General features: G+C 38.1%; 1 protein-coding gene across 3 annotated transcripts in view; it reads left to right on the top strand.

Annotated features, from left to right (window-relative positions):
• LOC137922108 (protein abrupt-like) overlaps positions 1-17573 on the top strand; it is a 36617-nt gene that overhangs the window by 11384 nt on the left and 7660 nt on the right. For all 3 annotated transcript variants that reach the window (XM_068764984.1, XM_068764980.1, XM_068764981.1), the window contains 7 exons: positions 156-271; positions 462-603; positions 4537-4703; positions 10475-10607; positions 11752-11923; positions 13079-13123; positions 17108-17249. In XM_068764984.1, coding sequence (XP_068621085.1) covers positions 156-271; positions 462-603; positions 4537-4703; positions 10475-10607; positions 11752-11923; positions 13079-13123; positions 17108-17249 — 917 coding nt within the window. The remainder of the gene's footprint in view (positions 1-155; positions 272-461; positions 604-4536; positions 4704-10474; positions 10608-11751; positions 11924-13078; positions 13124-17107; positions 17250-17573) is intronic.

Genomic DNA, 17573 nt, shown 5'->3' with positions numbered 1-17573 from the left:
TTCCATTTTTAAAATTCAAACCAGCATATTGTTCGATTTGAAAAAGGAATCAATTTAATAACCGATACGTTCTTATTACGTGTATTCAAAACAATAGACTTTGATGATCGAAGACACGAATGCTATGTTCTTAATTAAAGATGGTTTTATAACAGGTGGTGTTGTCAGCGTGCAGTCCATACTTCCGGCGGCTTTTGAAAGCAAACCCTTGCCAGCATCCCATAGTGATACTTCGCGACGTACACGACAAAGACATGGAGAGTTTGCTCAGGTATGAATAAAAAAAAAAACAATTTTTACGCAGCCATTCATATTAAATTATGCATTATATAAACATTAGTATTAAAATGACATATTTTAAATGTAATTTTTAATTATAAATTCAAAATGATTAAATATTTATGCCATATACAATAATTATCATGTTTCTTCTTTGCTGTAAACACATCATCTATGTCCAGGTTCATGTATCAAGGGGAGGTGCATATTGGACAGGAACAGCTTAAGGAGTTCCTGCGGGCTGCACAGCTTCTGCAGGTCCGGGGGCTGACGGATGTACCACCTCCGGCGCCTTTGCCCACCCTCGACCAGAAACCATCTCCGGTCAGTACCATCATCAGTATATCAGTTGATAGAAAATCACTTCAAGGAATATGTCACCAGCCAGAATCCACCACGATCTTCCGTATAGCATCATACTTTATAATAACATAGTTATAGTAAAAATAATAAATTTTGTTTTGCGATGCATAAAATTGTGGCGTCATATATTTCTTTAGTGGATGTCTACGTCTTGCAGTAGGCGTCTATAGGCTGAAACAACGACGACATTTGGCCAAACTTTTATTTAAAAAAAAGAACTGTCAAAATATATATAGATAAAAAAAATCATATTTTCTCTAGGTTTGTACTAATTTCCTTCATCTTAGATCTTATTAATACTTCGTGAAATTCATTTAAAAAAAAATCAGTGATTTTGTTGGCCAAAAGAACGTACTCTGTTTTCGTATTGAAAAAAAATATATCAAAAACACCAAACTAGTGATGCCGTCGAATATTAGTAACAATTTATAATTAAAGGCTATAAAGAAATAATAATAAATAGTATTAAACTCATAACACCATCGAGGTACATCCTAAGACGCTTTTATGAAACTGAAATACGTACTGCAATTGTTCATGGCAGTGTTAACAACCTTTTTTGAGCTATGCACTTGAGCCTTTCTAAAATACTTACGACTCCTATGTAATTTTTAAATTAAATCTAAAGGGTTAAAAGTGTGTTGTTCATTTTATGAATTGCCCCATTGTGGGATATAGACACGTTGGGAAACACTATGGTGTATGGTGTTACAAAACATATAGTCTGAATGCTAAGCGGGTATTATGGACGTGAGAGTCCACGTCGAGGTAACCTTGTGACGATGAGGACTATTCTCCGAAGCGATCTAAGAACTCCCCACGGAGCCTGCGCTATCTTAAAAGAGGTTTTATGCTAAAGGCCCTGCTCCGTCGCAAGTGTGGTATCTACAAATGTCACTTGTACAGAAGTGTAAGGTCAACAAAAAAAACCAACATTTAATAATTATCACGAAATAAATTTGAGATGTTTAACAAATACTTTCAAAAAATCCTTATATAGGGTTAAAGATTCTAATTACTTGAACTCCTCTATTATTGTGTTCAATTCCTGTCCACAAATAAAATATTAACCTACCCGGACATAAGTTAAAGGATTCCATTATAGGAAAGAACATTGCAATAAATATGGCATCTCTGATATTCCTCACTAATAAACAAGTGACAGTTGTAAATGATTCTTAGCGTATAATAAGATGAATATATTAAATGTAAAATTACAAAATATCAGGTTGTTAGTGTCTTTACGGGATAATAAAAGTACTTTTCTTTTAAACTCAGTGTTAGCAATGTACAGGCGGCGATAAATATTGCACACCGACCTTTGGAAAGAGACAATCGGCTAATTTCGACTTCGTAGAGCGTTAGCTCTGTTACACGAAAAACAAACAGTCCGGTATCTATTAGGAGCTGTTAAAACAAGTATCATATGCTTCGTTTGATAATTATTTTCAACACCAATTTTTCTATAAGTGGTGGCTTTAGGTTGAGGTAAAATAAAAAAAAACATGTTCAATTTGAGTATTTAATTATTTAAGAAAATTACAACTGTACATAATAAACCCTATTATATCTATTGTTAAAAGCACAGATAGTGAAATGGAAGTAACTGATAATCAGAATTATTCTTATTTTTATTGCAATGTCTCATTTTCATTCATTTACATATATATCTATATATTATTCTTTTGATAATTATTTTTATTCAAAGAATGATACTTGTTGTAACAGCTCCTAATAGATATCGAGACTGTTTGTATTTCGTACGACAGAGACAACTCTCTACGAAGCCGAAAATAGGCGATTGTCTCTATCCAAAGGTCGATGTGTAATGTTTGTCGCCGGGTACTGTATCTGGCATCACATATTAGATTACCCTCATCAATTGTAAATACTTTAAAAATTCAATTCGAAATATTATAGCAAGGTCTGTCCCACACAAGATTACCTCAAAGAAGTCTAACCGATATTACATATTTGAATTGAATTAAATCTCACAAAAGGTGAGAGAATCGTGTAAACAATTTTACCGTTCCAAATTCAAAATCTTAAGAAAGGAATCGGGGTGAAAAAAAAAACTATTACATTTTTCTTAAAAGTCACGTAAGCCTTATTCCAATTTTTTTTCTACACGCGTATGGACTTGTATTGTTCTTTTTTGGAATCGCGACACAGATGGAGCCTCCTCCGCTCAAAACTGATGTCATTGACATTTACGTTTCCGTGAATCACAGATAATTTACGAAAAATCTTTCCTCACTGGAGTATGCCGTAATTAAAAGCTCTATTTAAAGATCGCGTTGAATTTCCAAAAAAACATCAAAGTGTTTCTAATAATAAAATACTAAATTATCAGCATGGAATATGTTTAAAAAAAGTAAATGTCATGTTTGACATTTGTCATTTAATTGGCGCCAAAAATTATTGCAAATATTTACTTAATCTGTACCAAGGCATTAGATTAGAAGTATTTTAAAATCGTTTCACATCTGTTATGTATACAATTCAAATGAGGTTGGTTCAATTTCAAACGGAATTAAATACAATTAATGTCCATATAAGGAGCGCATGTGACGCCATACCGGAGACACATTTGCGAAGATCTACATATAAAAGAATTTCACCTATGAGTGAGTCACACTTGTCCGTGTCAAAGACGCTTTCTCTGTTGTACCAATATAACTCCATTTGAAGGTAATTTACATGAGCGAGCAATTCGAAGAATCTTTGTCACTATATTGCACAATATTTTTACGACATAACTAATCTTATAAACGTTTCAAAAAGTTTTTTTTTTTAAAATTGCAATAGATAATAAAAATTCGTATTATATTTTATTCAATTATTACTTTAATAGCATAAACAAAACGCAAAATTTCAAAATGGCGCCCTTGGAATGTCGCCGATGTTCGTTGGAATTTAAATGCACCCTCATTAAAGTCGACACGTAAACCACATACCTCAATCGCACATAATGCACAGATTACACAATATTACATAATAGCTACTGTGGCTTGCGGCATGACGTCATCTTGATACATGTGCCAAAAAGTAAAAAAAATCAAATTTAACCCTTAATAGCCTGATTTACGAAAGTGATTTTTTTTTAATATTACTGTTTGCTTGAGGGTCTAGATGAAGGGAAAAATAGATTTTTTTCTAATTTCGTTGGAAAGAATATTATACAACAGTAAAATACGTACAGCTAACCTATAAAAAAACTAATAGTAATGTGAACATTCGGTTTAAAAGATTGGTATCAAAATTGAAACTCTGGGCTAGTAAGGGTTAAATAACTTTTTTTTGGTATAGATTCTAAAAACGTGTTGCAACATGTCATAAATCTATTGAAGTTTTAAAAAACGAAATGTTAAACGTAAAACTAAAATCAAGGGAATTCCCCGGAACCTAGATCTCATGACATTGGAATTTTTTATGTGAAAGTACGTTTACGGTAATAAACCAAAGACTATTGCCCAAGTACATTAAGAACATTCGTAATCGCTATCCGAGAAGTGATGTCACAGCGAGTTTTTCATATGCGGTCTAGATTTTTTTATGGTAAATGGCTTACACCTCAGTAATGTTATTTTTTTTTAAAAAATCATTTGCTAACTATATATATTAGGAGGACCTGAAAATACTGTCGCTTTTGTGGACATATTTTACAGTAAAACTGATTGATTTTCACCGCTCCGGCATTGAAAATTTGTACACTAGATGGCAAAAGGCTTTTGAAAACGAAGGTGAATATATTGTTGATTAGAAATAAATTCTTGTTAAAAATTTAGTCGTGTGAATTTAACTTAAGAAAGCGACATTACTTTCCAGTCCCCCTAATATATCAATTTTCTTTCTTATTACGTATTGGTAAGTAACCTTGCGATGTATCAACAGTCAGCGTCATCATGGACGGAGGGCAGTGCAGCGTCACGTGAGGGCCGAGAGGGTCGGGAGGGCCGCGAGGGCCGCAGGTCGCGACGCGCGGAGGACGGGCCCGCCAGCACGCCGCCGCCGAAGCGTGCGCGCTCCTCAGACTTGTACCAGGCGCAGTTGAAGACCAGGTGTGTACCAAACCCCATTTGCGATACAGAACAGTCGTGTTTGATTTTTCACGCCGGCCCGTGAATTGAAATTGCGCCCATGACCTGTCTTCTGACCGCTTGATAGACGAGTCACTGCCTTTCAATTGCACGAACTTTAAAAAAAAACCTACGAGCAGAATCCATTGTTTGTATCTTTCCGTATCACGGAATCCATTCAGATCACTATGCTCATATTCTTATACATTTATTTATGATATCTTTATTCGCATACTTGAATCGTCGATTATTTTAACATTATAAGCAGTAAGTTACCAACGGCTCGGAACGTTGATCTGCAGAGAAAAGCCGACAAACTCAACAGTTATTTATTAAAAATAGAATTTATTTATTCAACACTTTTCATCATACATGTCAGCAAAGAAATACATAAATGCATAAAAAATAAAAATATATACAAACTAACGTATACGTTTATTTATATGTTAATAATAAATACATTATATATACATAATTATAGATATATTAGTAAAAATATTTTACATAAAAATGTTAGAAATGATGCATCGTATACAATTCTACAGTTATTTACAGATCAATGTTAATTTTTAAAATAATATTAATATTTATTTCTATTTAAATAATATGCGGGATGTGATTTAAAATTAAAACGAAAAGTTTGCGATGATTATAAATAAATTCACTGAATCGCCATGCCGCCATCTTGGATTTCTAACATGGCCCGCGTTATATTTTTTTTTAAACGCCAATGATTTATTTACATATTTTGTGCCAAACGAAAGCGCATTAAATTATATAAACTTCCTTAAATTATTTCACAACAAAATTATTAAGATGCGTATACGTAAAATTTTTTTAATATTTGTTATTATCGATATTTTATCTGTATATTTAAATGTCGAATTTATTTGATTTTCGAACACCTAAAAGAAGCATCGAACGGATCGTTTAAAATATTTGTTATGAATTACATCGACCGATGTCCCGAGCAACGGTCGATGGTAATTTTATTTTTAAATAAATATTGCAACGGCTGTGTATTTTATTTGGGGAAGTGTTTTAATGCAGAGTAATATGGTTAGAATAATTTTCCGAACTGAACGGTAAATAACCCGAATCAGTATTTTGAGATAACATATTGTCAATATATCAAAACTTATATACAGTACCCGGCGATAAATATTGCACATCGACTTTTTGAAAGAGACAATCAGCTAATTTCGGCTCCGTAGAGCGTTATCTCTGTCGCACGAATTACAAACAGTCCAGTATCTATTAGGAGCTGTTGAAACGAGTATTATTTGCTTCTTTTTAGAATTATTTTTATTTTTTGTATAAAATAGACCAATTTTTCACTACATGCGCTCTCAAAGAGGTCAGATTTTATATATATATATAATATGTATACATAATGCATACTTATATGTATGTATATATATATATATATGTACATATACATATATACATAAAATAGTGAGAGACGCACAATAAATAAATAAAACAAAACGCATAACGCCTGAAAATTAAACAATTGCACAGAAAAAACATGGCGTGTTTGAAAGTTCGCGCGCACCAAAATATATTTTCGTTTACCTATGCATCGGCTAAATTATGTATATTAGACTTAATTAAAATGATTTACATGAAAAATATTTGGAGATTTTGTGACAGTCTGTCTAGATAGCTCGTTATGAAATAAGTATGGTATTGTCGGTGTAAGCTAGTGTTTATAATCTGTGAGTCGAACACTATTTCGTGGGTTCACCATCTAAGACTGTAAGGTTCTATACAATAAAGAAAAATAATGTGAAGTTCATTATTACGTCAGCCGGTAGGCGACCACTGCACGGCTAAAGCCTTCCTCAATGATCCCCACGATGACCGATCCCACGCTGTTCACATGTAGCGACTTCCCACATCCTTGGCTTCGGTCCACCTAGTGGGATCTACCCTCACCACGTCCACCGGCTCGTGGTCACCAATCGAGAAACTTCCGCCCCAATAGCCTTCGGTTACACAAGCGATGTACCCCGCCCACTGTCACTACAGACATGCAATTATTCGAGCTATTATTAGTTTATGTTTATCTGTGGTCAAAGATTTCGTTTATTTAAAATTATTCCAAAATTAAAATTTATAAGCGGAGCGTTTCCGCGTTGACTCGGGACGCACCTTATAGGGGTAAGTGGAGGCAAGCAGGGAGGGGAGGCGAGCGTTCAAATATGCAAAATCCATCCGTCGTTCTCGGCTCGTAAAATTTCATTGCATTTTGGTCATGACCGCCGAGCCGTGCGGAGACAATCGATTTGCTTTATATAACTCGAAGCGTTCGAGATGAACATCATGCGGGCAGATTCCTCGGTTGTAACATCGTGTTTATGTTATTATTATTGAACTTCCTTAAGTTTAGTGTGCGTTTTGATAATGCAAATTGAATTATATAAGTGTTTCAAATATAGAAAAATATTTTTTAAAAGCAATAACAAAACGCAAAACTAACCTCTAAATCTTTTCATTATGGCCAAGTACATTGTTTTAAAATTTAACGGACTCTAGTGCTTGAGCAGCCATTTCAAATACAATATAAGAAATATTTTGTAGAATTGAACAGTAGTAGCTCATTGGTAGAGAGAGAGAGCGCGGTTGCGGGTTCGAATCCTGAGGCATCTTGAATAATTCACAATTAGTGCATTAATTCTGCTCAGAAAAAAGTTTCCATTTGATGGGCAGCAGCGTCCTCTGCGTACCATAATACCACACTGCCATCCCCAACCCGCCTACCAAAAGTGGCGATTATGGTATATCTGGTATATATCTTCGGAGTGAGTCTATTCCTTGCTGTGGGCGTTCCTACTCTGTATACCATAAAAGGCTATCGCGTGACTCGCAGCTGATAGAAGAAAGATTCGTATCAAATAGCAACAACCTCTCTCCCAACTACCTCCGTAGAGTAAACATAAGAAAAATACATTGTAAGCGTAACACCATTGTGATATCCAAAAAAATTTACATATTAGATGCAATAACAAAACGCTTCTTACCACGAGGTCTAGATCTATAATAACTGAAAATAGATCTTATGTTTAAGAGAAGGCTTCCACAATCTAAGAGCTACACGGAATCCTCCGCAGAAATTCCAGCACTGTAACAGACACTCCACTCCCACGACACATGCACACAAATGAGCGTGCGATGCAACAAGATCAAATACAACCCATCTCGAAAACCGCTTCGCTTTCGTAGACGGCTGCCTGCCCCCACCCCCACCCCCCCACGATTCGGATCCTATCTTCGATCGCCGAGTAGTACCCGCTGCTATCCCAAGTACGACACCCACTTTTACTGCACTCTATAATTACGCGCGGCCCTTCGTGCGGTTGTCAGCGTGAGAAGCCTTCAATTCCACCAACTCAATGCCGATGAAGCTATAAAAAACCTCCCCCAACTGACAACAACCAGATCTTCAGAAACAATACAAGACAGTATTGTCTAAATAACAGATGGTGCAAAAGTAATTTCCTGAAAAAATGTATTTGAAAGTGTAACATTGATGACATAAATTTAAAAAAAAGTATCACTCAAGTGTCCACCTCCCGAGTAAATGTATAAATGCGCTCTTTTTATTTATATTTTGTATTGTTGCCTGCAAAACATCTAGCTTCAAATTGGCGATATATTCTTTAATGTTAGCTTTCAATGCTTGTAAGATGCGTGGCCACTTGCGACATCTCTAGTAGACCCTTGGCACGAGGCGCTTGGCCAAACGCTTGATGCGGTAAAACTACATACTGAAATCTTGTCATAAAACGGGTATATCGCTCTACTACTTGTTGACAACTAATTCTCTATATATCTACATCATAAATATCAAAGCGCAGTGACATTTGGCGCCATTTCTAAAAATTAAGGCGCGTTCACATTATGACATTACTTTTGCGTCACTTATTAGGTGTATGTTAACTTTATTTTATATAATAAAATTATGAACGCATGCAACCTTAACAGCTATTTTTTTTGCATATGATGGTCAAATGGAGGGCCCCATGATCGAACATTACTATAGTCAAATATTGAAAACTAAAATATTAATGCTAGTGTCAAAATATTGCAATAGATGGCGTTATATGAATAATATATTAACGTAAGATAAGTAATCACATAAAATGTTTGTCGTTGTATGTGCTATCTACAAAATATTTCCATCTTTTACTTTCAAACACTACCGTCCTAAGACCGAAATAAAATATATATCTCGGGTCGACGCGACGACGGTTAAACTATTCTAACTTCTTAAATCTACTGTCATCAGCTGAACAAATTGACTGAAGCACTTCAACAGAAAAGGTGAAGTGTTTCACCAAGATAATGCGAAACCTCATACAAGTTTGGTCACTCGCCGAAAGCTTTTACAGCTTGGATGGGATGAACTGCCACACCCACCATATTCTCCAGACCTGGCCTCTTCGGATTATTATTTGTTCCGGTCACTGCAAAATTTTTTGGACGATAAAACCTTTATCTCAAATGAACACGTCAAAAATCACCTGGTTCAGTTTCTTACCAGCAAAGACCAAAAATTTTATGAGCGTATAATTCTGCTACTACCAGAAAGATGGCAAAAGGTGTTGGATCAGAATGACCAATATGTAATTTAATTAAATATCTACTCATTATACGAAGATCCATTTTCATTTTCACCACAAAAAAAAACGAAATTACTCTCCGAACAATCCCATTTGCAGATGCAACCAACGTTTCAGTTCAAAAACTCACCGGCATTTTGAAACGGGAGATCGTCTTCTTGTCTCAGCCTGGTTTCCGCAACCAAACGTCACTGCGGTCATTTTTCCTCATGGTTGGCCTTGGTCAAACTAATCCAACTCCTCGAGAAAGTCCAGTAGACCTCGGCGATCCGAGATGAATAGCTCTGTAGGATGCTACTCCAGTACATTGAAGTAATACGTGAGCAGCAGTATTCTTCCGAACACGCTCTGCATAAAGGACTATACGTAACGCCTAATGTAATTAGATTTTCAAAAAGACCATGACCCAAATCCCGATCATATTTGATAGAAGATTCTAGAGTTTCTATCAAATGTCCTGAAATTCGCCCCTCTCCATCGCTCGGGAATTTAAAACTAAATGCTAAACGAAATAATTTTGTCGGTCTTACAGTGTAATGTCTTTGTAACTAGATCACGTTATTGGTTAAGTAATTATTTATTTATTTAATATTCGTTATTGTACACGTTAAGATACATTTAATAAGTTTTACAATAATATACAAAAAAGTACAACAGGCGGTCTTATCACACAAGGCAATCTCTTACAGACAATCATAGTATGGAAAAGGTAAAAGTACTAATAATGGGTAATTTACGTGTACAAAAAAATAGATATTTACAAACGAACATAGACATATATATACATACATACGTATATAACATTATATACTTATAATAAATAAGGTTTAATACATATTATAAATATAATACAATAATAAATAAAAAACATCTAACTGACTTCGATCAGTATTGGTTCGATCGCATTTGCCTCAGAAAGAAACAGAAGAAGAAAAAGAAATGAAATAACAGATAGATAATTACAAGTCTTGTAAATGGTTCTTAAACATTTTCTTGAAAATAGGTAGCGATTTACCACGTGTTATATTCAGCGGTAAATCATTCCACAATTGAAAGGCCGAGTATGTATGTATGATAAAAATGAATGTCCAGTCGTTTACTCACAAGATGTACGATTTACGGGGTTAGGACGGAGCAGCTGCTAGCAGCGCAGGGCGCCAGCCCTGAGGCGCTCGCCACCAACGGCCACGAGATGGCGCTGTTCGGCCACACGCTCGACGGCACACAGAACCCCCACCTATCCGGTGTCTCCAACAACCTGGTAAGTTGCTTCGAGAGGTTCTCTTCCTCCACATCATTTAACTCGTGAACGTTTATGATAATGACAATGAGACTAAAAATATATATTTAATGGAATCAGGCGTCACCTTGCGGAAGTCCATCCTAAATAAGAAAAGGACCAATATTTAGCCACTTCCGCACATGCAGTGGTAGTCGTGCAACAAAGTGCACCGCCCGCCAGCCCGCTGATAAATGCGCATGCGGCAAACAATGCGAATTACACAACTGCCACCGTTAAATCACCAACACTTGTTTCACCCCTCCACGGGACATCTTCAAGAGTTATGTCACACCGATTAGTGATTCGGTGTTTGGAGGGGTGAAACGTGTTGAGTGAATTGACGGTGGTACTTTTCTTACTAAAAAAAATGAAAGCCTACTTCATCATCATTACAAATAGGATGTTAACAGCTGAACACAGACCTTCTACGCCCTTTTGTCAGAGTATTTAATTAGTAAAAAATTCCATAAAATTACTTTCGTATTATATTTCTTGTACCCATCAAGTTATTAAATAAATTAAGTTTGAGATTTTTTTTTTAATCTTCAAAAAAAAATACTTTAAAATCATTTAGATTTATTAGTAATTTAGACAATTTATCGTGATTCAAAAAAAGTCTTTTTTTTTAGATTGAAACTATCTCAATCTCTCATTACTCTACTACATCACTATAATTACTATAATGCCATTTCAACCATAGTGGCACCTAACCAAGTCAAGAGCCTGGGTGCACTTGTGTCGAAATGCTAAGCCAGTATGATCGATGCGTGGAAAGTTCAACGAAGGTCTCTTTTACCCTAGTCCCATGGAGCGTCCACGGTATCGATCTAAGAGCTCGGTCCATCAATCTGGTGAAATACATGTTTGTAGTGGCCTGTGTCGACGCTACCTCTGCAACTCTTGGGCTTCACTACCTTAAATGACCTCTAAGGTCCAAATTGCAAATGTCATTTGACCAGCAGTTAGAGTCAAGTCTAAAAATAAAAAATCATAGATTGAAGTACTTCTGTGAAACCCTCTACCAATGGTGATTATAATCATTTTAATCAAGTAAAGTAATTTGGACCCTATTACATTGAAATTAAGTAAGTTTTTGAATAACACGCTTATATTTCGATTCTAGTCGGGTTCTGGAGACGGGGAGGGAGAGGAATCATCATCAGACGCCGGCGCCAGCGACACGGAGGGTGAACCGCGAGCGAAACAGGAGCCTATAGACTACGACGACCCGGCTGCGCTTGCGCATACCAATGGCGCCCTCCCACACAACTTTCCAGGCCTCCTCAATCTTCCAGGTATGTGTTATCAAACTTTAATTATATCAGCGGCTGGACGTCCCTAAAGATACCACGAGAAAATGCCACCACCAATGAGCGACCTTCACTCACCTGACACTACAAGACTTGTCAACTGGTTTTTTATTGCTTACCAGGTTTAATGGTGCTTGACGATGTAACTTATGGTTAAATTCTCATAATTATATTTCAACTGGTAGCCAACTTATCTTGACTAGCTTGAATGGTTGGCCTCGACACGTTAGGATATCCGCTGATCAATTTAACCAGGGCTTAACCATTGTCTATGTCGAGGTAGCAAAATTATTTTTTACAATATTACACACCAATAAAAAAACTAAATAAAATATTACTAACATTAATTTTAATCACAAGCAACCACAGCGTGCTTTTAGTAAAAAAAAAAAAGAAATAATTTTCTAAAATAAAAATAGTTCCATTTAAATTTCAATTAAACCTATATATTTAAATATAATTTTAATATATAGCAATTTTCATATTGGAACAAGGATCATAAACGAAAAACAACCAATAATGAGCCTTGAGTATATTTCATAAATACAGTACAGAATACAGGGTGATTGGTTATATGTGTACAGTATCCGGCGATGAATATTACACATCGACCTTTGGAAAGAGATATTGGCTAATTTCGGCTTTGTAGAGCGTTATCTCTGTCGCATGGAATACAACGACTGACAAAACGTGCCATAGGGGATCTCTTGTTCAACTCTCTCATGTGTGGGACAGAGATGTTTCAACTCTGATAAAAAGTGATTTTTTTTTTCATTTTTACTATTATTTCAGTTTCTCCTTTCATCCTTTACAATTTCTATATTTCTTCGCATTCAAATCGTGTCCCATTTATCACTTTCATCCTCTCATCTTCGTTTCTAGGTCACTTTGTTACATTATCACATTTTGGTATATTACCACAATTTTGACTAGATTTTACTGTTTATTGTAATGTATTATATCATATTAAAAATATCTGGGACGGTGGAGGGTCTGTGGGCAGTGGAGGTGGGCATCTGCATTGATGGTTAATTTCTTATTGGACTGTGTCAGGCAAATAACTTCTGCCGGCACGAAAGAAGGCACGGCACTAAGATATTGAACTATAAAAATTAAACAAAAAAAATCGTCCGATTACAGGATTTCCCGGGCTTCCAGGACCATCAGGGATACCGGATAATTTTGGTGAGTACCATTTTAAAATAACCACTTACTAACCACTTACTAACTTTGACCGCACTGTAATCATATAATCTTTAACCATTATAAATAATCTTTAAATTGAGTTAAATATTACATTATCGATGTTTGACATGTATAAGGCAACAATCAAAACGAAATTAAGGGCACGAACAGTAAACTGCATCATTAATTAGTCATTACTGAATCTTACACGCGCGGACACTCAATATCGAGTGACGTATTACACACGGACTTATTACCGCGAATGAAGTCGATAGCAACTATGAAAGTTACGTTATATGAACACACTTAAAGCGACATCTAGTGATGCAATGAGTAATTATTGAACGATAAGGTATGAATTTATCGTCGATTTAAATGAGTGATAGATTGTATAATGGAAATATTTAGGGATCGTATAGGCAGGCGTTAGAGCCTTCTCCAACCCCCATATGGTGACGGATTTATGGTGATGTCCACGTGAGGCCTGGCCCGGCAGTGGCGCGTGAACTAAATCTGGTCGCTTGTGGTTATGTGTGAAGGGCAGCTCGATCCTAAGACATAGAGGTATTAAGCCACCGCCGTTAAAACTACGGTAGTTTGTAGCGTTCGTGCAGTCTTAGCAAAAGAAGACAGTGGAGTCTTAGGAGTCCGGTATAATGTATATGAAATGTAGGATTACCCTCGAGGGTAGAGACCGGAGTCACTTCTCCGGTAGACTGGTGCGTAGTAGGGCGAGGGACGGAGGCACTGAGGCTGGTCACTGTGCGCAGGCGGGCGGCCCGCGTGCCCGGCCTGCGGCAAGCGCTACAGCAGCGCCAGCAACCTCAAGCAGCACCTCCTCAACGTGCACACCGCGCCCACCGTCCTGCACCGCTGCCCCGTCTGCGGCAAGGCATTCAAGACGCGCCAGTACATGCAGATACACGCCAACTCCATCCACCGCCTCAAGCACCGCGACCACCCCGCCGCGCTCCCCATGCCCCCCGCGCTGCCCATGCCCCCCGCGCTACCCACGCCCCCCGCGCCCGCTGCGCAGCTTTATTAAGACAATGTCCCCGATGGACAGATAGCTCTCCGTTCCTCTTCCGGAGACGTTCATAACTGTTTCAGTGAGGCTAGGAGAATGATTGAACAAAAGCAAAGCGATATATGTAGCCCATCGCCGTCACGACGATTGTCTCGGCCGTCGACAGTCGGCACTCGGCAGTAACGCCGGCGTTACGCGCGCGCGGTGGTGCCGGCCAGCCCACTTGTGTGTTCTGACCGCCGCCTCTGTGTTACAGGGGCGGCCCTGGCGGGCGGCGCGGCGATGGGCTACCGGCCGCAGTGTCCGCTCTGCGGCCGCGTGTACTCCTCCACGTCGAACCTCCGCCAGCATATGCTCAACGTACACTCGCAGACCGACCGCGACCAGTGGTTCCCGTGCCAGCACTGCGGGAAGCGCTGCAAAACAAAACACTACCTGATCAACCACCAGCTGCAGGCGCACGGGATCCGCCAGCGGCAGAACTCTTAGAGGCGCGAGGGCCGTCCGCCGGGCTGGTGGTGACGCGGGCAGGGGGGCGTGTACTGACGTGGTGTGGGCGTTGCAGGGGCGGGCGGGGGGCGGGGGCCGCCGTGCCCGCTGTGCGCGGCGCCGCTGCGCTCGCCGGCAGCCGCGCGCCGGCACCTGGCCGCCCACTACCCGCGCGACAGCCCCGTCTGCCCCGTGCCCGGCTGCGCGCGCCTCTTCGCGCACCCCAACTCTGTCCGCAACCACATGCGGATAAAGCACCGCCGCCAGTGGGAGCGCATGAAAACGCTCAAGTGGAGCTGTGGGTGGGCCGACTGAGCCCCTGGCCGACCCTCGCATCCCTCACGCACTTACTCTCATACACTCCATCCGGTGAAACTGTAGCGACCCGTGTCGAGGCTCCTTAGGGTAAACAGATGGCGGAGGAAACCCTAGAAACGCTACACGAGTATTGAGTGATATCCTAAGTCAGGTCGCTTTTTGACGTGTTCGTCCGTGTGATCTGCAGGTTTGACGGTCTCCTCGGAGAGCCTTCGAGCTTCGCTACCTTAAAAGGTTTAGGCTAAACGCCCTCTGCCCCCTCTCTCCAAACCTCTTGGACAGCGGTGTACGCCAGATCAAACTAATGTTCGCTGGTTCACGTATAGAGCTGTAGGAGAAATCGACTGAAAATTATTTTTGTAGTAGAATAGACTGATATCGTTTAAGTACGGCTGCGAATACACTGGCGGTTTGACGGCTGCATACGACAATAGACAACATATTTAAGAAAATATTCGTACAGTCAGCGGCGCATTTGTAATACGGTACAGTCGACACGTCTGACTGTACATACATGCAATAATTCTACCAAAAATACAGCGTTAGTGATTTTAGAATATATATATATATATATGTGTATATTTTTTTATAAAACCACCGTCAAATGATACGAGGTCATATATAAGGGATCGGTATTATCCAGTGTATTCAGCTATAGTTGATTAAGCGCGTTATAACTTGTGATGATTGGTGCCACTAATAGGTTATGAAATGCAACTCGGGTATTCTTTGACTTCCATAGTTGCTTCGACTTCTTTAATACTCTCTTACTCTTTCTCTCTTGAGATTGCCCTGATTATCCGTCTCTACTGACGCGTACATTCGAGCGCAATTATTTTCTTTTATCTGTCAACCTTTTGACATATGTCACTCAGGGCGTCTAAACACTGATACTTCAAAACAGGAAGCGGTATGCAATAGATAAGCAATAAACAATATTTTTTATCATTACAAACTTTTTAAATAATAATTATATATATACTCCGAATAATCAAAATTAAAATACGAGTATTAGTAGATTTATAGATTCAGTAATGACAGTTCCTACATTTGACAATCATGCCGCTTCCTGTACATCCTGTACGTGCCCTATATAATTTCGACCATAGATAAGACAATACGAAATAGATTAAAAATAATTAAAAAAAAGTAATGCCTTTTAATGCCATACCGTTAAGCATTCGTTTAACTTCAATTTATAGAGTGATTATTTTTTGGTAAGTGTTCGTTAAGAAGTCATTTATTAAGAGCACAATATAACACATATCTAGTCATTGTAGGTGAGAGATTTGTCTCGTCGTGTGTATATATGCCCGGTTTCCATCGCATATATTTTTTTACTCTTAATAATAAATAGTGTGCCTCGCGGTGTTTTTATTACTTCAAATGAAGCGCTTCCAACAAATTAGTTATTAAATTTAAATATAAGATGTATACCTACCCAATGTATATTGTAGTTATCTGGAAGCAGATGCTAAAAGCGATGGTCATTCGTTACCGAAGAAAATATTTAGAAAGACTTATGTATGTGTGATTAATTTAGGTTAGCATTCAAGTGGATTTAAGATTAGAAAATAATAATAATATAAAAAGTATTAATAATGTTCGCTTAATATAACACAATAATATTGAGACGAAATAAATTAAAAAAAAATTAATAACACATGGCAGAAAGGCTCGTCGACCTACGCCGCATTGCCTTTTAAAAATATATGCGATAGAAAGTGTTGCCATAGATCTCGAATGAATAAAACAAAAAAAGTATTCGTAAAATTAGCGAGTAGATGAAATTGTTCCTGAGGCCTGTGAGGCATTATCTATATATATTAATATATTTAATTTGTAATACATTGTAAATTTAATAATCTCAAATAACCAAATGTTCGACGTGATTAAACGAATCTAGTTGATTTTTGTATTAGTGATACGATATATACGTAATTATTTAATTTTTACCCGAAAGCAAGTGTCTGCTTATGTAAACAATTAAACATTAAAACTACGAAGTAGAATAAAACCTTTTTTTTTTCTTTTTTTAATTCATAAATATATATCCCATTTTTGACAGTTACAGAGGTAAGAAGTTCATATATATAATGAACAATATATATCGTGTCATGAAATAAAAAGTTTTTTTTTCTCATCATCAGGCGGATGTCGAAGAACTCAGGACCTGCTCCGCGTGCGCGCGACCGATCCACGACCTTGCCCCAAGTGCGGAAAGATCTATCGTTCTGCGCACACGCTGCGGACACATCTAGAAGATAAACACACCGTCTGCCCTGGCTATCGGTAATTGCTATATTCTGTTCAAACCCTCGAATTTCATCATGATGGTAGACGCCATAAGGAAAAGCATTCCTTAAAAATCGCCACCCCCATGCACAATGGTGACGAGTTCGTTGTCTTACACAGTGGAATTCGTTTTAGTCTTATCAACAACCGGAACATCTTGCAGAAGAGAAGGAAGGGACTGTTCTTTTTTCTCTGTTCTCGTTGCCCTACACTCCTTATGGTCGACGTGCTCACTCTGCCAGTGCTGTTTTAATTACTCTATCCCAGAGTTCCCCAAACTTTTTTGTTTTGTAGACTCCTTGTCATGTTTTTCCGTGTTGG

The sequence above is a fragment of the Battus philenor genome, unplaced genomic scaffold (assembly GCF_028537555.1).
Source record: "Battus philenor isolate CCGP_79_NKW_IND1 unplaced genomic scaffold, ilBatPhil1.0.hap1 SCAF_2, whole genome shotgun sequence".
Taxonomy (NCBI): domain Eukaryota; kingdom Metazoa; phylum Arthropoda; class Insecta; order Lepidoptera; family Papilionidae; genus Battus; species Battus philenor.
The sequence above is the reverse complement of the archived record's forward strand: the minus strand, read 5'-3'. Positions and strand labels throughout refer to the sequence as shown.